Source organism: Macaca fascicularis, chromosome 11 (genome assembly GCF_037993035.2).
Source record: "Macaca fascicularis isolate 582-1 chromosome 11, T2T-MFA8v1.1".
NCBI classification, from domain to species: domain Eukaryota; kingdom Metazoa; phylum Chordata; class Mammalia; order Primates; family Cercopithecidae; genus Macaca; species Macaca fascicularis.
Window position 1 is genome coordinate 34,151,070 of NC_088385.1, and position 23,660 is coordinate 34,174,729.

At 44.5% G+C, this 23,660-nt stretch overlaps 1 protein-coding gene and 1 pseudogene across 7 annotated transcripts in view; both read right to left on the minus strand.

Moving 5' to 3' along the window:
- The window catches only part of DENND5B (DENN domain containing 5B), a 207,342-nt gene extending 203,222 nt beyond the window's left edge, over nt 1-4,120 (minus strand). For all 7 annotated transcript variants that reach the window (XM_074006551.1, XM_065523983.1, XM_045364979.2 and 4 more), the window contains exon 1: nt 3,817-4,120. Coding sequence is in view for 5 of the 7 variants with exons in the window: in XM_065523983.1 (XP_065380055.1) it covers nt 3,817-3,943 (127 nt within the window). In the remaining 2 variants the exon portion in view is untranslated. The remainder of the gene's footprint in view (nt 1-3,816) is intronic.
- Nucleotides 4,121-7,033: 2,913 nt separating this feature from the next.
- Nucleotides 7,034-7,143, minus strand: LOC123567845 (U5 spliceosomal RNA; annotated as a pseudogene).
- Nucleotides 7,144-23,660: the final 16,517 nt, after the last annotated feature.

Here is a 23,660-nt window from a genome sequence, read left to right on the forward strand (position 1 = left end):
GGACATCACCATAAAGTTTCTAAGTCCTCCATTTTAAAATATATTTTTATGTATATAGTTAAATTATTTTCAGCTATTAAGAGATCTATGTATTTGAGATGAAAGAAGTCTTTTCCATTGCTGTTTAAGCTGGGTTTTACTAGGAGTGTCTAAAAACTATTTGAAGCCTTGATAAGTTTTATTATAAGGTCTTAGTCTATTTAACTGTTACTGTCTTTACTTTGATTTCAATGTCCCACCACCTGCAGTGTGAATTCTAGGAACATGCATATGTTAAGAAAGTCTATGAAGCAAACTGGTAGAATTTATGTTTAATAGGAGTCAATTAAGACCTTCTAGAGGCAGGGTGACAACTTGCTAAGAAAGTGTGATAAAGACAGATCAGCTCCAGCAAGGCAAAATAGAAACTTAACTATCATTAACTTTGAAATTAATGCAGCAAAACAGAAACTACCTTCTGGCTCATTTGCCTAACACAGTTTCATGATCCCCAAATGTTGCTCTACAGAAATAGTCAAGAAAATTCTTAGTTGAGAACATGATACGACATTCTTCTGTTTTCCTGCCATGTCACTATCCATACTCCTCAATCTCCTCAGTTGTCTCCTCCTCATTCTCCCCACCTATGCATGCTAGAATGGCCCCAGGGCTCAACCATTTGAGTGTCCTCCTCTCTTTTCTATCTATACTCAACCCTCAAGTAATTTCATCTAATTTCATGGCGTTAAATTTATACCTACAGTCCAGATCTTCCCCCAAGAGATGTCTTGTCTATGTGACATCTCCATTTGAACACCTAATGGACACCTCCAACTTAACACATCCAAAACTGAACTGATTTCCAGGCTGATTCTCCACCAGTCTTCCTATTTCAGGAGAGAAGCTTACAACTGTTCAGTCCAAAAATCTTGGAGTCATCTTTGATCACTTTCTTTCAATATGACTACCATATTCATAGATTTCATACATATTCATACAAATCATCAGCAAATCTCATTGGGTCAACCTTCAACATCTGTCTAGAATCTGAGTCCTTCCTGCCACTTCACCAAGCCAACAACATCTCTCACCACAAACACCTTTTTTTTTTTTTGAGACAGAGTCTCCCTCTGTTGCCCAGGCTGGAGTGCACTGGCACAATCTCAGTTCACTGCAACCTCCACCTCCTGGGTTCAAGTGATCCTCCTGCCTCAGTCTCCGGAGTAACTGGGATACTGGACTCCTTGCTGTTACCAGTACAAACTAGGGACTGTCCCACTCAGGGTCTTCGCACTTGCTGTTTCTTCTGCCTGCAATGCTGTGCCCCCAGGTGATCCATCTGGCCTGCTTCCTCACCTCCTTCAAGGCTCTGTTCAAATGTCACCCTCCCTGTGAGGACTTCCCTAAACCATCTTATTTAAAATCACAACCCCACCATCCTACCACTCTGCTGACATGTCCCTAAATCTACTCCCCTGCTTTATTTTTCCTCATAGCACTTATTAACATCTGGAGAACTATATACAGTCAGCACTTCATGTGGACTCCACATCCACAGATTCAACCAAGCACAGACTGAAAATGTAGTTAGCCCTACAATAGCTGCATCTGTAGTGAACATGCACAGACTTTTTTTCTTGTCATCATTTCCTAAACAATACAGTATAACAACTATTTACATAACATTACAATGTTAATAGGTATTATAAGTAATCTAGAGATGACAAAGTGTATAGGAAAATATTCATAGGTTATATATGCTACACCGTTTTATTATAAGAGAGTTGAGCATCCGATGATTTTGGTGTGGGGGACACTCTAGAATCCATCACCCATGGTTACGGAGAGATTATTGTATTTTCATTATCTCTTTACACTAGAACGTATGCTCCATGATGGCAGGGATTTCTGACTGCTTTCCTCACAGCTGTCCCCAGTGCCTAAAAAACCGACTACAGATAGACGCTTTCAAAACTGTTGGATGAATGATACCGAAATATTACCAGGCAAAATACATTATTACCTGATTACATTAAATATTATGAGAAGCAGAAATCCCAATCACCCACACTCACAGTTTTGCAAAAAGAGACATCAGAGTTTGTTTCTTAAAAATGCATTAAAGTCTGATGGTATTGTTAACGTCATTCTCACTGTGCCTAAAGAGTCCTAGGTCACACCTAAAAGGTACTGTTTTAGCTTCAGGAAGCAAATGGAGAAGAAAAAATACAGGCTTTTTTCCTTTCATCAGTCATCACTGACAGAAGGCCTCCAAGTGACTCTGGTGCCACAAATGTTTAGGATCTTTAGGGAAGAAAGGAGTCTAGAAAAATAAGAATATTCCTTCATCAAGTTTGAGAAGAATCTCCCCTAATCTCTCTGCAGACATTTTTTCTTCATATCCTTTGACAAAGCCATTCTTAAGATGTACATGAAATCTTAGTTGAAGAAACAATGTGATTACATAATTACACATACAGAAAAACCTGGTATTCTATTAGTTCTCCAAAATTTAAAACCAGACTTACAGTTTTTGTTGAAAATGTTTTGTGTTTCTACCTCCAAAGAATATGAAAAAAAGAAAATGTTTTGCTGTGAAGCTGAGTTAAGAAAAAGATAGCCAAGACGTGGGTTGATCGGACTGTATTTTAAGGCTTAACAGTTTTGTTTACTATTGTTTATTATTTAATATATTCTTCCCAGTCTCCCCACCCCCACCAAAGGAAAAGCGAAAAATTTACGTTGGTGCAATCAATAAGGAATTATCTGTCCTAAGGAAGTTGTTCTGAAAGGCTATGACCTAAGTCTTTAACACTGACACAAAGTTCAGGCGGTAGATGTCACTTCTCTCACCCATATAACGACAACAACATATCAAGATTCAGATCCCGCGGAGGCAAGCGGAAAGGAACATGGGTGAAAAATGAAATCAGTCGTTTATCCCCGGCCTCCTCTCGACACTGCGTACTCCGCCGCCCCCCCATTGCCCTTTAACGGCCCCTTTTCCCCGCATCGTTTCCCCAACACAGCCCCGCACTGCGCCATCAAATGAATCAAGCAGAGGGACCGGTACCCCTCCGGGAAAACCAGGCACTAACACACGGTGCACCCAAGTGAGTTTAAACTCGGGAACAGTGTAGGCAGTGTCAACAAAGCGCGGTGCTGGATCCCGAGCGTCCAAAGGTCCCCGTCAGCTCCCAGACGCGGCCAAATCCACAGGATTCCAAAAGGTGACTTGGCCGGCACCGCAGAGCGGGAGGCGGCGCAGAGGGCAGAGTCCACGATGAAGTCCGACCGGCCTCCGCCCCGCGCTCGCACCGCACGGCCACCGGCGCCTCCGCGGACTCTACCCCCGCGGCAGCCGAGCTGAGTCCGACTCCCCCTCCCCCAAGAGGCCCGAGAGCGGCGTCACGTGCGGGGCCGAAACTTCGCGGCCGGGGCTGGGAGGCCGGCGGGTGGGAGGCGGGCACGGCGGCCGGGGGGCAACCCGCGCTCCCGGTGAGTCACTGGCCGCCTCCGCGTGCGGCTGCGGGCGAAGGGGCCGACGCACCAGGCGGGGACCATGCCCTTGGGGCCACCCCCGCGCCCGTTATTAATAACCCAGCGCCCGGAGGCGAAAGCCCGGGTGGGCGCAGCCGCACAGCCCGCACGCGGAATAAATAACAATGTCATTAAATCGCGCCCGAGCGCCCGTTCGGCCAGAGAGAGGCGGGGGGACGCCGCTGGGAGCTGACTTTGTCTGGAGCCCGCACCCCGCCTCCCGCGCGTCCCCGCAGCGTCCCCCGCGCCCCTGAGGGAACCCAGCGCCGCCTGAGGGAACCCAAGCCCTAGCCTTACCCGCCAGCTCGTCAGGCTCCAGCCCGCTGTCCGCGTCGATCCCGCACAGCACGAAGTAGTGCGCGAAGCGGCAGGCGGCCGGGGAGGAGCCCGAGCCCGGGCCGGGCGCCGCGCCGCTCCCGCTCATCCCGGCCGCGCTGCTCTAGTGGCCGCCGCCGCCGCCCGGGAAGGCTTTCTGTGGAGGCTGCCTCCACCGCTCCGGCTGTGGTACCTGCGCCCGCCCTAGGGCGACACTGGCGCGCCCATGGCCGCGCAGCCGCCTCTCGCCGCCGCAGCCTGCCTCCTCGCTCGGCGCGGGGGAAGCGGCCGCGGGCTCGCGCGCGGCGGGTCCGGAGCCCGGCCAGGTGGGGGAGGGGCGCGGGGGGAGTGTCGCCCTGAGAGGTCCGCGCCGCCGCAGCTGCGCTCGCGAGCTGAGAGCCGCCGCGTCTGGCGCCCGCGGGTCAGCTGAGCGGCGCTCGGGCTGTGGGAGCGCGGGGCAGGCGGGGGCACCGGGGCTCGGCGCGTGCAACGGTGAGGGGTGGGGGGCGCGCTCGCGAGGGGCGGAGGCGCGCGCTTCTACCGTGCGCGCGCGCCCAGCGGGCTCGAAGGCCGAGCCTGGCGTGGGGCCGCATTCATGCCCACCTGCTCCGGCTGCGGCATCGAGGGCGACCCTGCACACACCCCTCCTCGCCCTGGCCAGCCGATAAGAGGGCTAGTCTCAGTGTGGGGGGTCTGTCTTCTAAGGGGGATGTCACCCATCCTAATTTTTTTTAATGCAGCTTTGGGGAAGGTGAACAGCCACTCTGAGATCATTTCGCATAACGGTCTGAACCATCTTCTTTTAAACTGTGACCTGTGTGGGGGGTGCCTGTCTCACTTTAAGTCCCTCCATTCCGATTTACAGGCCATCCTTCCTCAGTGACTTAGTGATAAGTCAACGGTGAGGGGGAAAAAACACAACTCAATACCCACAAAGCGTTGAGACTTCTAGAAGGAGTGCAGTCACCAACCCCCGCCTTCTGTCATTTATCCTGACATTTTCCAGGTCAGTGTAAATAGCCCAGGCGCTCCAGTTCCGCAGCCCTGTACCCATGCGATGTTATCGGCTCTCCCGGCAGGTAGCAATCGGAGGCTAAAGCAACAGGAATTAGACCCTGAACTCTGCTCCTCCCAAGGGCACGGCTTTCTTGCCCTGCTCAGCTCTGTCTTTTGCCTCTTCGGAAAGAGCTCGACAACCACTTCTTTTTCCTTTGAAAGGAAACTCACTGGGCTCAGTGGCTCACGGCTGTAGTCCCAACAGTTTGGGAAGCCCAGGTGGGAAGATCCCATGAGACCAGGAGTTCAAGACCAGCCTGGGCAATGTAGGGAGACTCTGTCTCCACCTAAGTGAAGATAAAATTTATTTATTTAAAAAAATAATGTTTTTAAGAGACGGAGTCTCACTATATTACCCAGGCTGCTCTCAAACTCCTGGGCTCAAGCGATTCTCCCGCCTTGGCCTCCCAAAGTGCTAGGATTACAGGCATGAGCCACTGTGCCCAGCCATGTAAGTAAAAATAAAACTTAAAAGATAGAAAACTGAATCCAATTCATCTCCACATGGCAACCCCTTCCACACCACTCCCTGCTTTCTTCTTTGGGGATTTGGGGTATCTACCACCAGACACACAAGCAAACCTTCCAGAGAGGTTGCCTGAGAGAGCCTCGATTATTTGACTGAATAATATTCTTCCTGGAAGATAAATGTGCATGCATACCATCATTTAATGTAGCTTGTATCTTCACTTTCTTTTTTCAATTTTGAAATGGAAGTGGCTGGCCACGTTGGCTCAGGCCTGTAATCCCAGCACTTTGAGAGACCGAGGCAGGAGGAGCACTTGAGTTCGGGAATTCAAGACCAGCCTGGGCAACATAGTGAGACTCTGTCTCTATAAAAATAAAATGAGGCCGGGTGCAGTGGCTCAAACCTGTAATCCCAGCTCTTTCGGAGGCCAAGGCGAGAGGCTCACTTGAGATCAGGAACTCGAGAGGAGCCTGGCCAAGATGGTGAAGCCCCGTCTCTACTAAAAATACAAAAAATTAGCCAGGTGTGGTGGCGGGCGCCTGTAGTCCCAGCTACTCCGGAGGTTGAAGCAGGAGAATCACTTGAACCTGGTAGGCGGAGGTTGCAGTGAGCAGAGATCACACCACCACACTCCAGCCTGGGCGACAGAGCAAGACTCTGTCCCCCGCGCCTCCCCCCACCCAAAAAAAAGAAAAGAAAATACAAGAAGAATCAAGAAATCAGGGTGAGCCACAGTCTGGGTAATTGACCTTTAGGTCCTATTGCACCCTGTACTTCTTCAAAAACACTTGTAATGACTTTTCTGTGTCTTCTTAGCTGTGCTATAAACTCCACAGAGCAAGAGTTGGACTCTGTGGTTCTTCACTTTTCTGGTATGTAGCAGAACTCTGGTCCTATATAGCCCCTCAATTTATATTTGAGTGATGAAAGAAGGGTGGTTATCTAGGTAATAACAGGTTGTTGATGCTACTAGGAAAATATACAAACTTTAATATCTGTAACATTTTTTAAAAAATAAGCCCTGGGCCAGGCATGGTGGCTCACACCTGTAATCCCAGCACTTTGGGAGGCCGAGGCGGGTGGATCTCATGAGGTCGGGAGTTCAAGACCAGACTGGCCAACATGGTGAAACCCTGTCTCTACTAAAAATACAAAAATTAGCCAGGTGTGGTGGTACATGCCTGTAATCCCAGCTACTTGGGAGGCTGAGGCATGAGAATCACTTGAACCCCGGAGGCAGAGGTTGCAGTGAGCTGAGATCATGCCACTGCACTCCAGCCTGGGTGACAGAGTAAGACTCTCTCAAAAAATAATAATAAAAAAATAAAAAATAAATAAAAATTAAAAATAAATAAATAAAAATAAGTGCCACATATGCAAGGCCTCAAAAACTTGGTCAGGCCGGGCACAGTGGCTCATGCCTGTAATCCCAACACTTTGGGAGGCCGAGGGGGGCAGATCACCTGAGGTCAGGAGTTCAAGACCAGACTGGCCAACGTGGTGAAACCCTGTTTCTACTAAAAATACAAAAATGAGCCTGGCATGGTGGTGAGTGCCTGTAGTCCCAGTTACTTGGGAGGCTGAGGCAGAAGAATGGCTTGAACCCGAGAGGCGGAGGTTGCAGTGAGCCAAGATCACACCACTGCACTCCAGCCTGGGCAACAGAGCAAGACTCCGTCTCAAAACAAAACAAAACTTAGTTAGAAACTCAGAATTGTTCCTTTCCACAGAAATCTTTAGTAAAAGACAAAAGATGTATACGATCTGAAGAGAAACCAGAGTATGAACCTAATTGTGAACACTTTAATTACTCTTATACAATATTGCTTTTCCTTGCGTAGAAAGTACTGAGATGCATAACATTTCATTAGTAAGGAAGGAAGTGCCAGGCTATCTGTTGGTAGTGACTTCTTACAGAATGTTTGTTAGATTCCAAGCTAATCAAACAAACACAGTTAAAAAACTGTTTTACTGTTTGCACTAGCCAAGGCACGTCAGTTTTTTTTTTTTTTTTTTTTTTTTTGAGACGGAGTCTCGCTCTGTCCCCCAGGCTGGAGTGCAGTGGTGCAATCTCGGCTCACTGCAAGCTCCCCCTCCCGGGTTCACGCCATTCTCCTGCCTCAGCCTCCCGACCAGCTGGGACTACAGGCACCCGCCACAGCGCCTGGCTAATTTTTTGTATTTTTAGTAGAGACGGGATTTCACCATGGTCTCAATCTCCTGACCTTGTGATCTGCCCGCCTCGGCCTCCCAAAGTGCTGGGATTACAGGCGTGAGCCACCGCGCCCGGCCGGCTTTTTAAAAAATTTGAACAGTAACTGATTTATGAGCTTGTAAGCCCCACATTAATATTTTTAAGGTGAAAAAAATTGAATCACCAACAAACAATGTGGGCAATTAAAATATACTAATCTCATAAAAATAGAATTCCTAAAATCTTTCCTAAAGCTTTTAAGAGAATAGTCACACATTATAAAACTAAACACGAATTTGAAAATATCCGTATGCTTTTCTAATTGTCACTTCAGGATGACACTGTGTAAGTATATTCTGCATTAAGCTACAATGAAACGAAGTTTAAAGGATACTCAAGAATTAGCTATGTATCATTGTATGCAGATTGTCCTCTAAAATAATGACAGAGAAGTAAATTAGCTCAGTGAACAAAAATCTGAGCAATGATCTGCTGTCTCCAAAGGACTTACTGGTAAAGCCTCAAATGGACTGCATGGCATGCTTGGGATAGCTGAGTCCTGCCATGGTCTGTGAAAGTGGAGGAATGAGAGATTGATAGCACTGCTAAGCTAGTGGCACATGGTGACTGACTACTAGTACAATGTGGTCCAATGAATGTTTTGGGCTCTAAATAGTTACATTAGCAATCAATCCCTTCTTTCTTTGTTTGTTTGTATGTGGCTAGAGTGTGGTGGTGAAGAATGGTGTTGACAAGGATTGTCATAGCATCAAAAGAGAAAAATAACCTCTCCTCTCCTTAACACAATTTAAATATTTTGGAGAGTCCACTCTCCCTCACTGTACTTGCTGCTTCTCGATCCCTTACAGCCCTCTGTTTCTGGGAGGTGGGCGGGTCACTCACCCAGGCAGGAGGGCAGTGGCACAATCTCGGCTCACTGCTTCCTCCACCTCCCTGGCTCAAGCGATCCTCCCACCTCAGCCTCCTGAATAGCTGGGACCACCCACAGGCATGTGCCACCACACCCAGCTAGTGTTTTGAATTTTTGGTAGAGACAGGGTTTCACCCTGTTGCCAAGGCTGGTCTCCAACCCTTAGGCTCAAGCGATCCACCTGCCTCAGTCTCCCAAAGTGCTGGGATTATAGGTTTGAGCCACCTTAGAACCCTCTTTTACCCCTTGTTGTTGTTAACCACTTTTTACTAGCTAACAATTATAATACATTTTCCTGTTCAAATTACTGGTTTCTATCTCCTGACTGATCCATAAGCCAAATGTCCATCACCAGATGAATGGAGAATTAAATTGGTATCCTCATACAAGGGAACAGCACTTAGTAGTAAAGAGGAATGAACCACTGATACATGCAACAGGGTGCTTGGCTGTCAAAAATATGCTAAGCAAAAGATGCCAGGCACGGAGGAGTCCATAGTGTATCACTCTACCCATAGGAAATTCTAGACTGGACAGGAAGCAGATCAGTGGTTGCCTAGGGCCAGAGGTGGGATGTGGTGGGAAATTGACTGCAAAAGGGCAGGAGGGAACTTTCTGGAGCAATGGGAAAATGTTATATCTTGATTGTGGTAGTGCTTTCACAGATGGATGTATTTGTCAAAACCTAATGTGCTCTTACAGCAAATACATTTTGATATATAGAAATTGTACCTCTTAGCTGGGCACGGTGATGCATGCCTCTGGTCCCAGCTACTTAGGAGACTGAGGTGGGAAGATCGCTTGAACCCAGGAGATGAAGGTTTTGATGAGCTGAGTTTGCGCCACTGCCCTTCAGCCTGGGCAACAGAGCAAGACCCTGTCAAACAAACAAACAAACAAACAAATAAATAAATAAATAAATAAATTGTACTCACAAACCTATTTACAAACAAAAAAGAGCCAAAAAATTTATGTCCAGTTTTTATTGCATCCTACTCATTTTCAAAAAATTTTGTAAAGTTTCAAAACTTTACATTTCCTAAAATTCTGCTCATTTTAGTTGATTGACAAGGACTGATCCAAATTCTTACAAAAATTTTATTCGATTTTGCTTTTTTTCAACCAGTATGTTTTGTGGTGGTTTGGTGTGCTGATGAAGGGGACAGCCTCCAGACTCTCACTACCTAGGTTCAAATCTCACTTCTTTTAGTATCTATAAGACAATCTGCTTAATGTTACTCTAGCTTTAATTTCCTTATTTGTCCAGTGTGGATCAATATTAAGTTATTGTGAAGTTTGAAGGAGATAATACATGTAGAGTGCTTATCACGGTCCCTAGCATGTAGAAAGTATTCAATATATGTAAGTCATTGCTTCTGTGTGCCAGGCATTGAGCTAGACATTTTAACATACTCTGTCTCATTATTTTCATTTTTTTTTTTTTTTTTTTTGAGACAGGGTCTCTCTCTGTTGCTCAGGCTGGAGTGCAGTGGTATGATTTTTTTGTTTTGGAAGGCAGTTTTATAATTTTATTTGATATATTTGATGATCAGCGGTTAGTTCTCATCCACATTGACTGTAGATTTTTGAAAGCTTGTTTGGTGAATCTTCATTCTCATTACGTTTTCTGGACAACTGCATAGGGATGCCGTATGGGACATTCCTTAATCCTTTGGTCAAGACAGCTTTGTTAAGCCTGGTATCAGTGTGCACATCTGCAGTTCCCATGTCCTTGATGGCAAATTTCCAGATCTCGTTGAGTGCCCAAGGGGCACACTTCTTGAAGCCAGCTCCATGAATGCACTTGTGAATGTTGATGGTATATTCTCTGGTCACCAGTTCATTGATGGCAGAACTGTAATTCTTCTCGCCACCCTTCTTTGCAGGACGCATTCTGAGGGGCCCAGGTTGGAAAGGAGGAGTGTGAGGGATTGTGGGCGAAGTGCAGTGGTGTGATTATAGCTCACTGCAGCCTCCATCTTCCAGGCTCGAGTGATCCTCTCATCTCAGCCTCCCTAGGAGCTGCAGCTGCAGGCACATGCCACCATGCCCAGCTAATTCTTTCTTTCTTTTATTTTTTGAGGCAAGGTATCACTCTGCCACCTAGGCTGGAGTTCAGTGGCACGATCACAGCTCACTGCAGCCTCCACCTCCTGGGCACAAATGATCCTCCCACCTCTCAGCCCCCTGAGTACAGGAACCACAGGCACAAGCTATCACACTCCACTAATGTTTGTATTTTTTGTAAAGCTGGGGTTTTACCATGTTGGCCAGGCTGGTCTCCTAGGCTCAAGTGCTATGCCTGCCTCAGCCTCCCAAAGTGCTGGGATTACAGGCGTGAGCCATCCCGCCTGGCCAATTTTTTATTTTTATTTTTAATAGAGATGGGGTCTCCATACATTACCCAGGCTAGTCTCGAACTTCTAAACTCAAATGATCTTCCTGCCTTGGCCTCCCAAAGTGCTGGGATTACAGGCATGAGCCACCACGCCCAGTCATGAAAATCAGTCCAAGAGGTCTAGCACTTCTTGCGTAGCATTTCAGAATACAACAGGCTGTGATCACTTTAATTAGATAGAACCAATGGAGATATGCAGACCTAGTTCCAGGCCCACTCAATGAGATGTGATAAATTCTGAGAGGGGTATAGAGGGGTTGGGGGCACTGAGCCTGTGCTGTGTTGACAAGAGAAGTTCAATGTGGCAGTCAAACTTAGCATCCAAAGTGGGCCACAATCTCTAGACGGCATCTACACAGTCAGCAAAAGGGGCCCTAAGATTTAGTTGTTGCAAATGGTGACAGAAAGGAGCATCCAAGGCATCTGGCATTCAGAAATCCAGGCAAGCAAGGCGGGGCACAGCAGCTTACACCTGTAATCCCAGCACTTTGGGAGGCCAAGGCAGGTGGATCAGCTGAGGCCAGGAGTTCAAGGCCAGCCTGGCCAACATTGGGAAACCCTGTCTCTACTAAAAATACAAAAATTATCCAGGTGTGGTGGCGCACACCTATAATCCCAGCTACTTGGAAGACTGAGGTAGGAGAATCGCTTGAACCCAGGAGGTGGAGGTTGCAGTGAGCCGAGATTGCACCAGTGTGCTCCAGCCTGGGAGACAGAGTGAGACTCTGCCTCCAAAAAACAAAATAAAATAATATAAAATTCCAGGCAAACAGCTTCAGGAAGTCTATCAAGGAATCATGGGTTCTATCCAGTTGGAATAAGAAATGAAGGGGATATAGTGGATTGAATTGTGGCCCCAAAAAAGTGTGTCCAAGTCCTAATCCCTATACCTGTGAGTGTGATCTTATTCAGAAATAAAATATTTGCAGATGTAATTGAGGATCTCATCCTGAGATCCTTAATGCAGTGCAAGTATAGCTGAGTGGGCCCTAAACCCAATGACTGGCGTCCTTATAAGAAAGGGAGATTTGAGATATTGAGACACACAGATGCAAAAATCATGTGAAGACAGAGACAGAGCTTGGAGTGTTGTTGCCACAAGCTAAGGAGTGCCAAGTGTTGCCAGCAGACACCACCAGCTAGAAGAGAGGGTTGGAATGGATTCTCCCTGGGGGCCCCCAGAAGGAATCAACCCTCCTGACACCTTGGTTTTAGCCTGTGGCATCTAAAACTGTGAGAAAATTAATTTCTGTTATTTAAACCACCAAGTTTGTGGTAATTGGTTGCAGCAGCCCTAGGAAATTAATATAGAGGGTAACCTGCAAGGGCCCAGCCTGAAAAAGGAACTGGAGACCTAGGTAGGCTACCAGAGCAGAACCCAAGATACTATGACTGAGGGCTCCTGGAGAGAGATACTTGCATATAAGGTAGAAACTCAATTTTAATGACCTAAGTACAATGACGAAGTCTAAATACAAAAGACAGGGACAGGACTTGGTAGAAGGTCCAAGCAGAACACATTTGAAGCCGAAAACAGGGCAGGGATAGGCCTGAAAATCAACATCAAGTGTCTTCATCTATGGGAAGGAAAAGCTCTAAAGAGACCAGAAGCTGAAATAGGGTAGTATTGTGTTTTTTGTTCGTTTGTTTGTTTTTTTAAACAGAGATGAAGTCTTGCTATATTGCCCAGGCTGGTCTCAAACTCTTGGGCTCAAGCAATGCTACCACTTCAGCCTCCCAAAGTGCTGGGATTATAGGCATGAGCCACCACACCCAGCAGGGTTTGGGTTTTAAAAGGTCAATCAACATCTTCATCGTTCTTCCCTAAGATTGGAACCAATTGCGAAATAAGATATAGGATGCCAACAGGTAGAGAACAGGTTCTATTATTAAATGTAGCCTCTGTTAATGCTAAAGCTGGCTGGGGTGCGGTGGCTCACACCTGTAATCCCAGCACTTTGGGAGGCTAAGGTGGGCAGATCACCTGAGGTCAGGAGTTCAAGACCACCCTGGCCAACATGGTGAAACCCCATCTCTACTGAAAATACAAAAATTAGCTGGGCGCAATGGTGAACGCCTGTAATCCCAGCTACTCAGGAGGCTGAGGCAGGAGAATCGCTTGAATCTGGGAGGCGGAGATTGTAGTGAGTGGAGATAGCACCACTGCACTCCAGCCTGGCGTGACAGAGAGGACTCGGTCTGAAAAAAAAAAAAAAAAAAAGCTGAAACTGATCCGAAGAAAGAGCAGGTCTGTGGCCAAGAAGGTTTACTACATTACTTTCCATCCTTCCAATCTTTTTCTTCCTGCTAACCAAACCCTGGCTCAGGCCACCGAAGGGGATATTTGACTCTGTAGAGCATCTACATTTAGTTCAGTATTGCTGTCCCATGTAAGGCCCAGGTGGAAAGAAAATGGAAGACTCTCCAATGCTTGCTACCTTTAATAAGATTAGCGCCATCCAATGGAAAAATGAAGACCATGACAACTTTGCTAACCTAGCAGGCAGGGGAGGGGTGAAGTGGGGGCCAACAGTGTTACTGTAGTAGAAGTCCCTTTACATGGAAACGTGACGCAAGAGGAAAGAAAGTTCCTCCCTAGTAGGTGACTGTTTAATCAGAATCCATCCCCTCCTCCTTCATTGTGTAGCGTTCAGATAGGATTGGGCTTACACCTAGCTCTAGGGTGAGTCTTTGTGAACCTATGCTCCTTGTAAGAGTTACTGACTCAGGGATGAACAATTATCCTAAGCTGTTCTAATTAGGATGAGGTTCAGAACTTTTGATAGTTGGAGAAAGGAACATCTTCTCACCTTGGGTGTAAATAGGATATACACAGTCCCAAAATTATCAGTAGCCTTACAAGGAAAGCCAGGCCAAGGATGAAGCCAATATATGGAATGGAGCAGAGCCAAGAATATCACTGAAAAGCGATTATATTATAAATCTGGCTCAAATCATACAGGAAGCCTACTCAATATCCGGAATTTGTCAGTTAATGTGAGCCAATGCATTTTATTTTTCCTTTTATTGTTTCAGCCAGTTTTAGTTATTTTATTTAACTTTCAACCAAAAGTTTACTCTCAAAATAAGGGGAATGGTCTCTAAGATCCTGTCCAGTTAAAAATATCTTACAAATCTAAAAGGAAAGAAATATATAATTCCATATTCTAGAAAAAGTCCCAGAACTAGCTCTTCTTAAGGATGTGACAGTGATCTGCACTAGAGCTTCAGGCAGCTAAGGTAGGGTCTCCTGGAAATCAGTGCATAAGATGAGGAAGAAATCTTATTTATTTATTTATTTATTTATTTTGAGAAGGAGAGTCTCACTGTGTCACCCAGACCGGAGTGCAGTGGTGCAATCTCAGCTCACTGCAACCTCTGCCTCCCGGGTTAAAGCAATTCTCTGCCTCAGCCTCCCCAGTAGCTGGGATTACAGGCGTCCGCCCCCACACCCAGCTAATTTTCATATTTTTAGTAGAGACGGGGTTTCACCATATTGGCCAGGTTGGTCTTAAACTCCTGACCTCATGATCCACCCGCCTCAGCCTCCCAAAGTGCTAGGATTACAGGCATGAGCCACCACAGCCGGCCCAAGCTGAGGAAGAAATCTTAGCAGCCTTCTGCAGAAGGTATTTTCCTGGGTTGGCTGGGTTCCTTCTCATCAAACCGAAATCAAGAGTATGTGAATAGCAATTAAAATGCAGATTTTCTATCAAAATTTAGAATACTCATACCGTCTGATTCATCAATTCTGCATCTCAAAATTTCTCCTACGGAAATATGCAAGTAAAGGATATGTGTACAACAACATCCCCTGAAACATTGCTCATTATATTTAAAAAGTGGAAATGATCATATTTCTACTACTAGGAAATAGGAAGTAGCTGGGCGTGGTGGCTCACATCTGTAATCCCAGCACTTTGGGAGGCAGGAGGTTCCTTTGAGCCCAGGAGTTCAAGACCAGTCTGGGCAACATGATGAAACCCTGCCTCTATTAAAAGTAAAAAGTATAAACAATTTTTTAAATAAAAATAAAAAAAACAAAAAAGGAAGAGGTTAAATAGATTCTGGCATATCTAATACAATGCATGCTAAGAATGAGGTTATACTGATGGAAAAAATATCTAATATATGGCTGAATATAAAAGGCAAGAATAGTGGTGGCTCACACGTGTAATCCCAGCACTTTGGGAGGCCGAGGTGGGTGGATCACTTGAGTCAGGAGTTCAACATCAGCCTGGCCAACATGGTGAAACACCGTCTCCACTAAAAATACAAAAAATTAGCCAGGCTTGGTGGTACGCACCTATAGTCCCAGCTACTCAGGAGACTGAGTCAGGAGAATCACTTGAATCTGTGAGGTGGAGGTTGCAGTGAGCCAAGATCATGAGACTGTACTCCAGCCTGGGCTGTAACACAGCGAGACTCCATCTCAAAAAAAAAAAAAAAGCAAGAAAAGAAAAATATACAGTTCCTGTTTTTGTGTTAAAAATAAAGTATATACATCTGTATACATGTTTGTGCATGAAAACATGTGAACAGCTTCCATTTTTTATTTTTCATATTTCTATATTGTTAAAAAATTGACAACAGGCATCTGTTGCTTTTTGTAATTCAAAACCTTTGTTAAGTCCGTGTGTGTTTCCGTGAGAAAAGATGATCAGCATTGCGAATCATGGCTATTCTTATATAAATCACTCAAATATGTAACTATTATAATGACTAGTGAGACTAAGTTGAATAACTACACATATATGCATATACATACATGGATGCATGAACATTCATTAATTACTCAACAATTCTTATAATGCCTACTATATGCCAGGTAATGTTCCAGGGATATATCAATGAATAAAATCCTAGAGATATATAATGCTGCACATATATACATTCAAAATACTCTAAGAGTATAAATAACTGTGAAATTGAAAGGATTAGCCAGGTGTGATGGCATGTACTTATAACCCTAGCTACTTGGGAGGCTGAGGTGGGAGGGTTGCTTGAGCCCAGGAGTTGCAGGTGGAAGTGAGCTGTGATCGCACCACTGCACTCCAGCCTGAGTGACAGAGCAGAGACCTTGTCTCTAAAAAATAAAAATAAAAAAAGAGAAATGAAACAAAGTATGCATAATTTTCAATCATCAAAAAAATTTGGCTACTCAGTGATGAACTTGATTTTATGTTACAAATTTGTAATCTTTCTCAAGTCCATCTAAAAACCTTAAGGTTGAAAACACTCCATTCGGTAGCCAACAGAATAAAACTATCAGTCTTGATCTGAGTATATTTTGGATCCAGCATCTTTTTTTTTTTTTTGAGACGGAGTTTCACTCTTGTTGCCCAAGCTACAGTGCAATGGCGCCATCTCGGCTCACCGCAATCTCTGCCCCCAGGTTCAAGCAATTCTCCTGCCTCAGCCTCACGAGTAGCTGGGATTACAGGCATGCACCTCCATGCCCGGCTAATTTTGTATTTTTAGTAAAGACAGGGTTTCTCTATGTTGAGGCTGGTCTCAAATTCCTGACCTCAGGTGATCCACCCGCCTCGGCCTACCAAAGTGCTGGAATTACAGGCGTGAGCCACCACACCCAGCCTGGATTCAGCATCTTTAAACCCTGGCCACATGCCAGATTTTGAACCTGAGTTTTCTGTTCCAGACTTCACATGTGATTTTTCTCTCTCACTCTCTTTTTCTTTTTCCTTTTTTTTGAGACGGAGTCTCGCTCTGTCACCTAGGCTGGAGTGTGTAGTGGTGCGATCTCTGCTCACTGCAACTTCCACCTCCCGAGCTCAAGTGATTCTCCTGCCTCCAGCGTCCCACATAGCTAGGATTACGGGTGCCTGCCACCATGCCCTGCTACATACAATTTATCTTGTTCTTTTATTATTATTATTATTTTGAGATTAGGTCTCGCTCCATCATCTAGGCTAGAGTCCAGTGGCGCAATCATGGCTCACTGCAGCCGCCACCTCCCAGGTTCAAGTGGTCCTCCCACTCAGCCTCCCAAGTAGCTGGATCACAGGCATGTGCCAACACAAACACACCGGGCTAATTTTCTTCCTCTTCTTTTTTTTTTTAATAGAGACTGAGTTTCGCTATGTTGCTCACATTGGTCTGGAACTCCTGGACTTAAGTGATCTGCCCACCTCAGCCTTGTAAAGTGTTGGGATTACAGGTATGAGCTATGGAGCCTGGCCTCTACATACAATTTCTAACACCTCTTTTAAATCACAGAAATCTCACTTGTCTATTCTTTCCCACTTTGAATTCAGAGGCACTTGTAACTGGTCCCACACCTTTTAGTATTGCAATGTTATTCTAGGTGTATTAATTGCTTTAGTCTGTTTGGCCTGCTATGACAAAATGCCATAAACTAAGTGGCTTATAAGCGACAGAAATTTATTTACTGCAGTCTGGAGGCTGGGTAGTCCAAGGTGCCAGCAAATTCATTGTCTGGTGAAGGCTAGTTTCCTGGATGATAGATGGCACCTTCTCACTGTGTCCTCAGGTGGTAAAAGAAAAGAACTAGTTCTCTTGGGGTCTCTTTTATAAAGGCACTAATCCCACTGATAAGGTGCCCGCCTTCATGACCTAATCAGCTCCCAAAGGCCCTACCTCCTAACGCCTCACATTGGGGGTTAGGATTTCAACATGTGAATTTGAGAAGACACAAACATTCAGACAATAGCATTGTTTTCTTCCCTACTTGTGCAGCTAAGAGCTTCCGGAGATAGGGAACTGTCTTCTCTCACCTCACATCCATACATCACACAGTTTATACTTTCAGAAAATTGATTGATTAAATGCATCCCTCAGCCTCCCCAACAAAGATCGTGTATCTACTCTAAAAATAGAACACAAATCCTCCATGCTTTTTAGTCATAATCAATATGACTGTTCATAAGGCAATTATTTTAAGTTTAGCAATTTAGCCATAATCCCATTATTGAATTAGGCTTGAAATCTTAGAAACTTCAAGATGTTTATTTGCCTTAGCTCCCTTCTAAGCAAACATCATCCTCCAAGTCTATATCCTCTCCACAGGCATCATTTCTAACGAGCAATGTTAGCTTACATAATAGTTTTTGGAAAATGTTTTGGAAAGTATCTATTCTGTTTGAGGAAAACTATGGACTGACTCTCCTCTCTCTCTCTAAAGAATTCTTCTCCTATGACTATTTCCTTTAACTTCAGACTCAAACAATGATTAAAGATGGCAAGAAAAATGCCAGGAGAAAAGCCCATTTAATTGTACTGTTGGAATAATTGTTCCTGACTTCTAGCTTGCCCATTGTAATTTTGTGGGGGGGAAGGAAAAAAATTAGTATCAGACTCCAGCAATCTCCAAACAAGCCAAAATTATAATCTGGTGAGTGCCTATTTAAAGTAACAGAATCCAAGGCAACATAAGAGGCTTAATTTTGGCTATGCATGTTATTACCTAAGAGTAGGAGAGAGAGTTATCTAGTAGCGAAAAGCCAGGAGCATGAATCAACCACTTTAGATTTATACTCCCCTTTAGAGTTTACGATGGATAAAAAAACTTTATGTCCCTGTGTTTAGCATCTCTGTCCTTAAAATATAAGCAAACTCTCTATCACTCAGCAAAATTGTTGTCTATATAAGCTGAAAAAAACATCAAGCTCCTCAAACAGGTTGATTAGTAAATAAATGGCCCAACACAAAAAGGGTAATCTCAGTTTAAAATTTTTTTTTATTTTTTAAATTAGCAGATAAAATTGTATGTATTTACTGTGTATAACATAGTATTTTGAAGTATATATACATGGTATAATGACTAAATCTAGCTGACATATGCATTACCTCTAATCTCAATTTAAATTGGGGCAATCATATTTTTCTTTTTTTTTGAGATGGAGTCTCCCTCTCTTGCCCAGTCTGGAGTGCACTGGGACTACAGGCGTGCGCCACCATGCCCAGCTAATATTTTTTGTATTTTTAGTAGAGACGAGGTTTCACCGTGTTAGCCAGACTGGTCTCAAACTCTAGACCTCAGGTGCTCTGCCAGCTTCGGCCTTCCAAAGTGCTGGAATTACAGGCGTGAGTCACCTTGTCCAGCCATATTTTTCTTTTTCTATTTTCAATTAAGTATTAAAGAATGTATTAAGTAGAGACAGGGCCTCACCATATTGTCCAGGCTGGTCTCCAACTCCTGGGCTCAGACAATCCTTCTAACTTTGCCTACCAAAGTCCTGGAATTACAGACGGCAGACGTGAGCCACTGAACTTGCCCCATATTTTTCAAAAGTGAAATTTTGCAGGCACTTGTAGTCCCAGCTACTCAAGAGGCTGACATGGGAGGATCCCTTGAGGCCAGGAGTTCAAATCCAGCCTGATAACACAGCAAAACCCCATCTCAAAAAGAAAAAAAAAGGCTGGGCACAGTGGCTCATGCCTGTAATCCCAGCACTTTGGGAGGCCGAGGCAGGCAGATCACCTGAGGTCAGGAATTCAAGACCAGCTTGGCCAACATGGTGAAACCCTGTCTCTACCAAAAATACAAAAATTATCCAGGCGTGGTCGTGGGCGCCTGTAATCCCAGCTACTTGGGAGGCTGAGGCAGGAGAATTGCTTCAACCCAGGAGGCAGAGATTGCAGTGAGCTGAGATCACGCCACTGCACTCCAGCCTAGGTCACAGGAGGGAAACTTCGTCTCACAAAAAAAAAAAAAAAAAAATGAAACCTTTTCTCTAAGGTAGATTATACAGCTGATCCTAAACAACACTGGTTTGAACTGTGTGGGTCTGCTTATATACCAATTTTCTTCTGCCTTTGTTGCCCCTGAGACAGCCTGTTCTTCCTCCTCCTCCTCAGCCTACTCAATGTGAAGATGATGAGGATGGAGACCTTCATGAGGAGCCACTTCCACTTAATAAACAGTAAACATACTTTCTCTTCCTTATGATTTTCTTCACATTTTCTTCTACTTAGCTTACTTTATTGTAAGAATACAATATGTAACACATATAACATACAAAATATGTTAATCGACTGTTTACATTATCCATAGGGCTTGTGCTCTACAGTAGGTTATTAGTAGCTAAATTTTGGGGGAGTCAAAAGTTAAATGCAAATTTTCTACTTGAGGAAGGATCAGTGCCCCAACCCCTATGTTGAATATTCAAGAGTCAACTGTAATTCAAGTTATACATTTTAATTTTTTTCTTACACTAGTAAATACCAGACTGAGAGGATTGAAGGTTTGACACATATCACACATCTTTGCTTGATCTCTTTAGCTCTTATAAACATTATTAAATGTACAGTCCTTTGTGATTAAATTATTATTCTACATGTGATATGAAATAGATTTCTGAGCTGGGCATGGTGGCTCATGCCTGTAATCCCAGCAACTCAGGAGGCTGAGGCCAGAGGATCACTTGGGGCCAGGAGTTTCAGAGTAGCTTGGGCAACATAGCAAGACTCCATCTCTAAATATTATTTAATTAATTCAATAAGAAAGAATTTTAAATGACTACTAAAAAAATCACAAAAATAATAGCATATTTTAGCCTTTAAAAATTAGTAGAGATTGGGATTCCCGGAGCAAGATGGCCAAATAGGAGCAGCTCCAGCCTCCAGCTCCCAGCGCGAGTGACACAGAGGACAGGTGATTTCTGCATTTTCAACTGAGGTACCAGGTTCATCTCACTGGGGAGTGCTGGACAATCAGTGCTGGTCAGCTGGTACAGCCCAACCAGCGAGAGCTGAAGCAGGGTGAACCATCACCTCACCTGGGAAGCGCAAGGGGGAAGGGAATCCCTTTTCCTAGCCAAGGGAAACTGAGACACACAACACCTGGAAAATCGGGTAACTCCCACCCTAATACTGTGCCTTACCAAGGGTCTTAGCAAACGGCACACCAGGAGATTATATCCCACACCTGGATGGGAGGGTCCCACGCCCATGGAGCCTGCCTCATTGCTAGCACAGCAGTCTGAGATCTAACTGCAAGGCAGCAGTGAGACTGGGGGAGGGGCGCCCACCATTGCTGAGGCTTAAGTAGGTAAACAAAGCCTCCAGGAAGCTTGAACTGGGTGGAGCCCACTGCAGCTCAAGAAGGCCTGCCTGTCTCTGTAGACTCCATCTCTGGGGACAGGGCATAGCTAAACAAAAAGCAGCAGAAACTTCGGCAGAGGTAAATGACCCTGTCTTACAGCTTTGAAGAGAGCAGTGGATCTTCCAGCACAGAAATTGAGATCTGAGAATGGACAGACTGCCTGCTCAAGTGGGTCCCTGACCCCTGAGTAGCCTAACTGGGAGATATCCCCCACTAGATGCAGACCGACACCTCACACCTCACACAGCAGGGTACACCCCTGAGACGAAGCTTCCAGAGCAAGAATCAGACAGCAACACTCGCTGTTCAGCAATATTCTATCTTCTGCGGCCTCCGCTGCTGATACCCAGGCAAACAGGGTCTGGAGTGGACCTCAAACAATCTCCAACAGACCTACAGCTGAGGGTCCTGACTGTTAGAAGGAAAACTAACAAACCGATAGGACACCCACACCAAAACCCCATCAGTTTGTCACCACCATCAAAGACCAAAGGCAGATAAAACCACAAAGATGGGAAAAAAGCAGGGCAGAAAAGCTGGAAATTCAAAAAATCGGAGTCATCTCCCCCTCCAAAGGAACACAGCTCATCGCCAGCAATGGATCAAAGCTGGATGGAGAATGACTTTGACGAGTTGAGAAAAGAAGGCTTCCATCAATCAAACTTCTCAGAGCTAAAGGAGGAACTACATAACCAGCGCAAAGAAACTAAAAATCTTGAAAAAAGAATGGAAGAATGGATAACTAGAATAATCAATGCAGAGAAGGCCATAAACGAACCGACAGAGATAAAAACCATGACACAAGAAACACGTGACAAATGCACAAGCTTCAGTAACCGACTCGATCAACTGGAAGAAAGAGTATCAATGATTGAAGATCAAATGAATGAAATGAAGCGAGAAGAGAAGTCTAGAGAAAAAATAGGAAAAAGAAATGAACAAAGGCTCCAAGAACTTTGGAATTATGTGAAAAGACCAAATCTACGTCTGATTGGTGTGCCTGAAAGTGAGGGGGAGAATGGTACCAAGTTGGAAAACACTCTTCAGGATATCATCCAGGAGAACTTCACCAACCTAGGAAGGCAGGCCAACATTCAAATTCAGGAAATACAGAGAACGCCACAAAGATACTCCTCGAGAAGAACTCCAAGACACATAATTGTCAGATTTACCAAAGTTGAAATGAAGGAAAAAATGTTAAGGGCAGCCAGAGAGAAAGGTTGGGTTACCCACAAAGGGAAGCCCATCAGACTAACAGCAGATCTCTTGGCAGAAACTCTCCAAGCCAGAAGAGAGTGGGGGCCAATATTCAACATTCTTAAAGAAAAGAATTTTCAACCCAGATTTTCATATCCAGCCAAACTAAGTTTCATAAGTGAAGGAGAAACAAAATCCTTTACAGACAAGCAAATGCTTAGAGATTTTGTCACCACCAGGCCTGCCCTACAAGAGACCCTGAAGGAAGCACTAGACATGGAAAGGAACAATCGGTACCAGCCATTGCAAAAACATGCCAAAATGTAAAGACCATCGAGGCTAGGAAAAAACTGCATCAACTAACAAGCAAAATAACCAGCTAATATCACAATGACAGGATCAAGTTCACACATAACAATATTAACCTTAAATGTAAATGGACTAAATGGTCCAATTAAAAGACACAGACTGGCAAATTGGATGAAGAGTCAAGACCCATCAGTTTGCTGTATTCAGGAGCCCCATCTCACACGCAGACACACACATAGGCTCAAAATAAAGGGATGGAGGAAGATCTACCAAGCAAATGGAGAACAAATAAAAGCAGGGGTTGCAATACTAGTCTCTGATAAAACAGACTTTAAACCATCAAAGATCAAAAGAGACAAAGAAGGCCATTACATAATGGTAAAGGGATCAATTCAACAGGAAGAGCTAACTATCCTAAATATATATGCACCCAATACAGGAGCACCCAGATTCATAAAGCAAGTCCTTAGAGACTTACGAAGAGACTTAGACTCCCATACAATAATAATGGGAGACTTCAACACCCCACTGTCAACATTAGACAGATCAATGAGACAGAAAGTTAACAAGGATATCCAGGAATCGAACTCACCTCTGCACCAAGCGGACCTAATAGACATCTACAGAACTCTCCACCCCAAATCAACAGAATATACGTTCTTCTCAGCACCACATCACACTTATTCCAAAATTGACCACAATGTTAGAAGTAAAGCACTCCTCAGCAAATATAAAAGAACAGAAATTATAACAAACTGTCTCTCAGACCACAGTGCAATCAGACTAGAACTCAGGACTAAGAAACTCAATCAAAACCGCTCAACTACATGGAAACTGAACAACCTGCTCCTGAATGACTACTGGGTACATAACGAAATGAAGGCAGAAATAAAGATGTTCTTTGAAACCAATGAGAAGAAAGATACAACATACCAGAATCTCTGGGACACATTTAAAGCAGTGTGTAGAGGGAAATTTATAGCACTAAATGCCCAGAAGAGAAAGCTGGAAGGATCTAAAATTGACACCCTAACTTCACAATTAAAAGAACTAGAGAAGCAAGAGCAAACACATTCAAAAGCTAGAAGAAGGCAAGAAATAACTCAGAGCAGAACTGAAGGAGATAGAGACACAAAAAACCTTCCAAAAAAATCAATGAATCCAGGAGCTGCTTTTTTGAAAAGATCA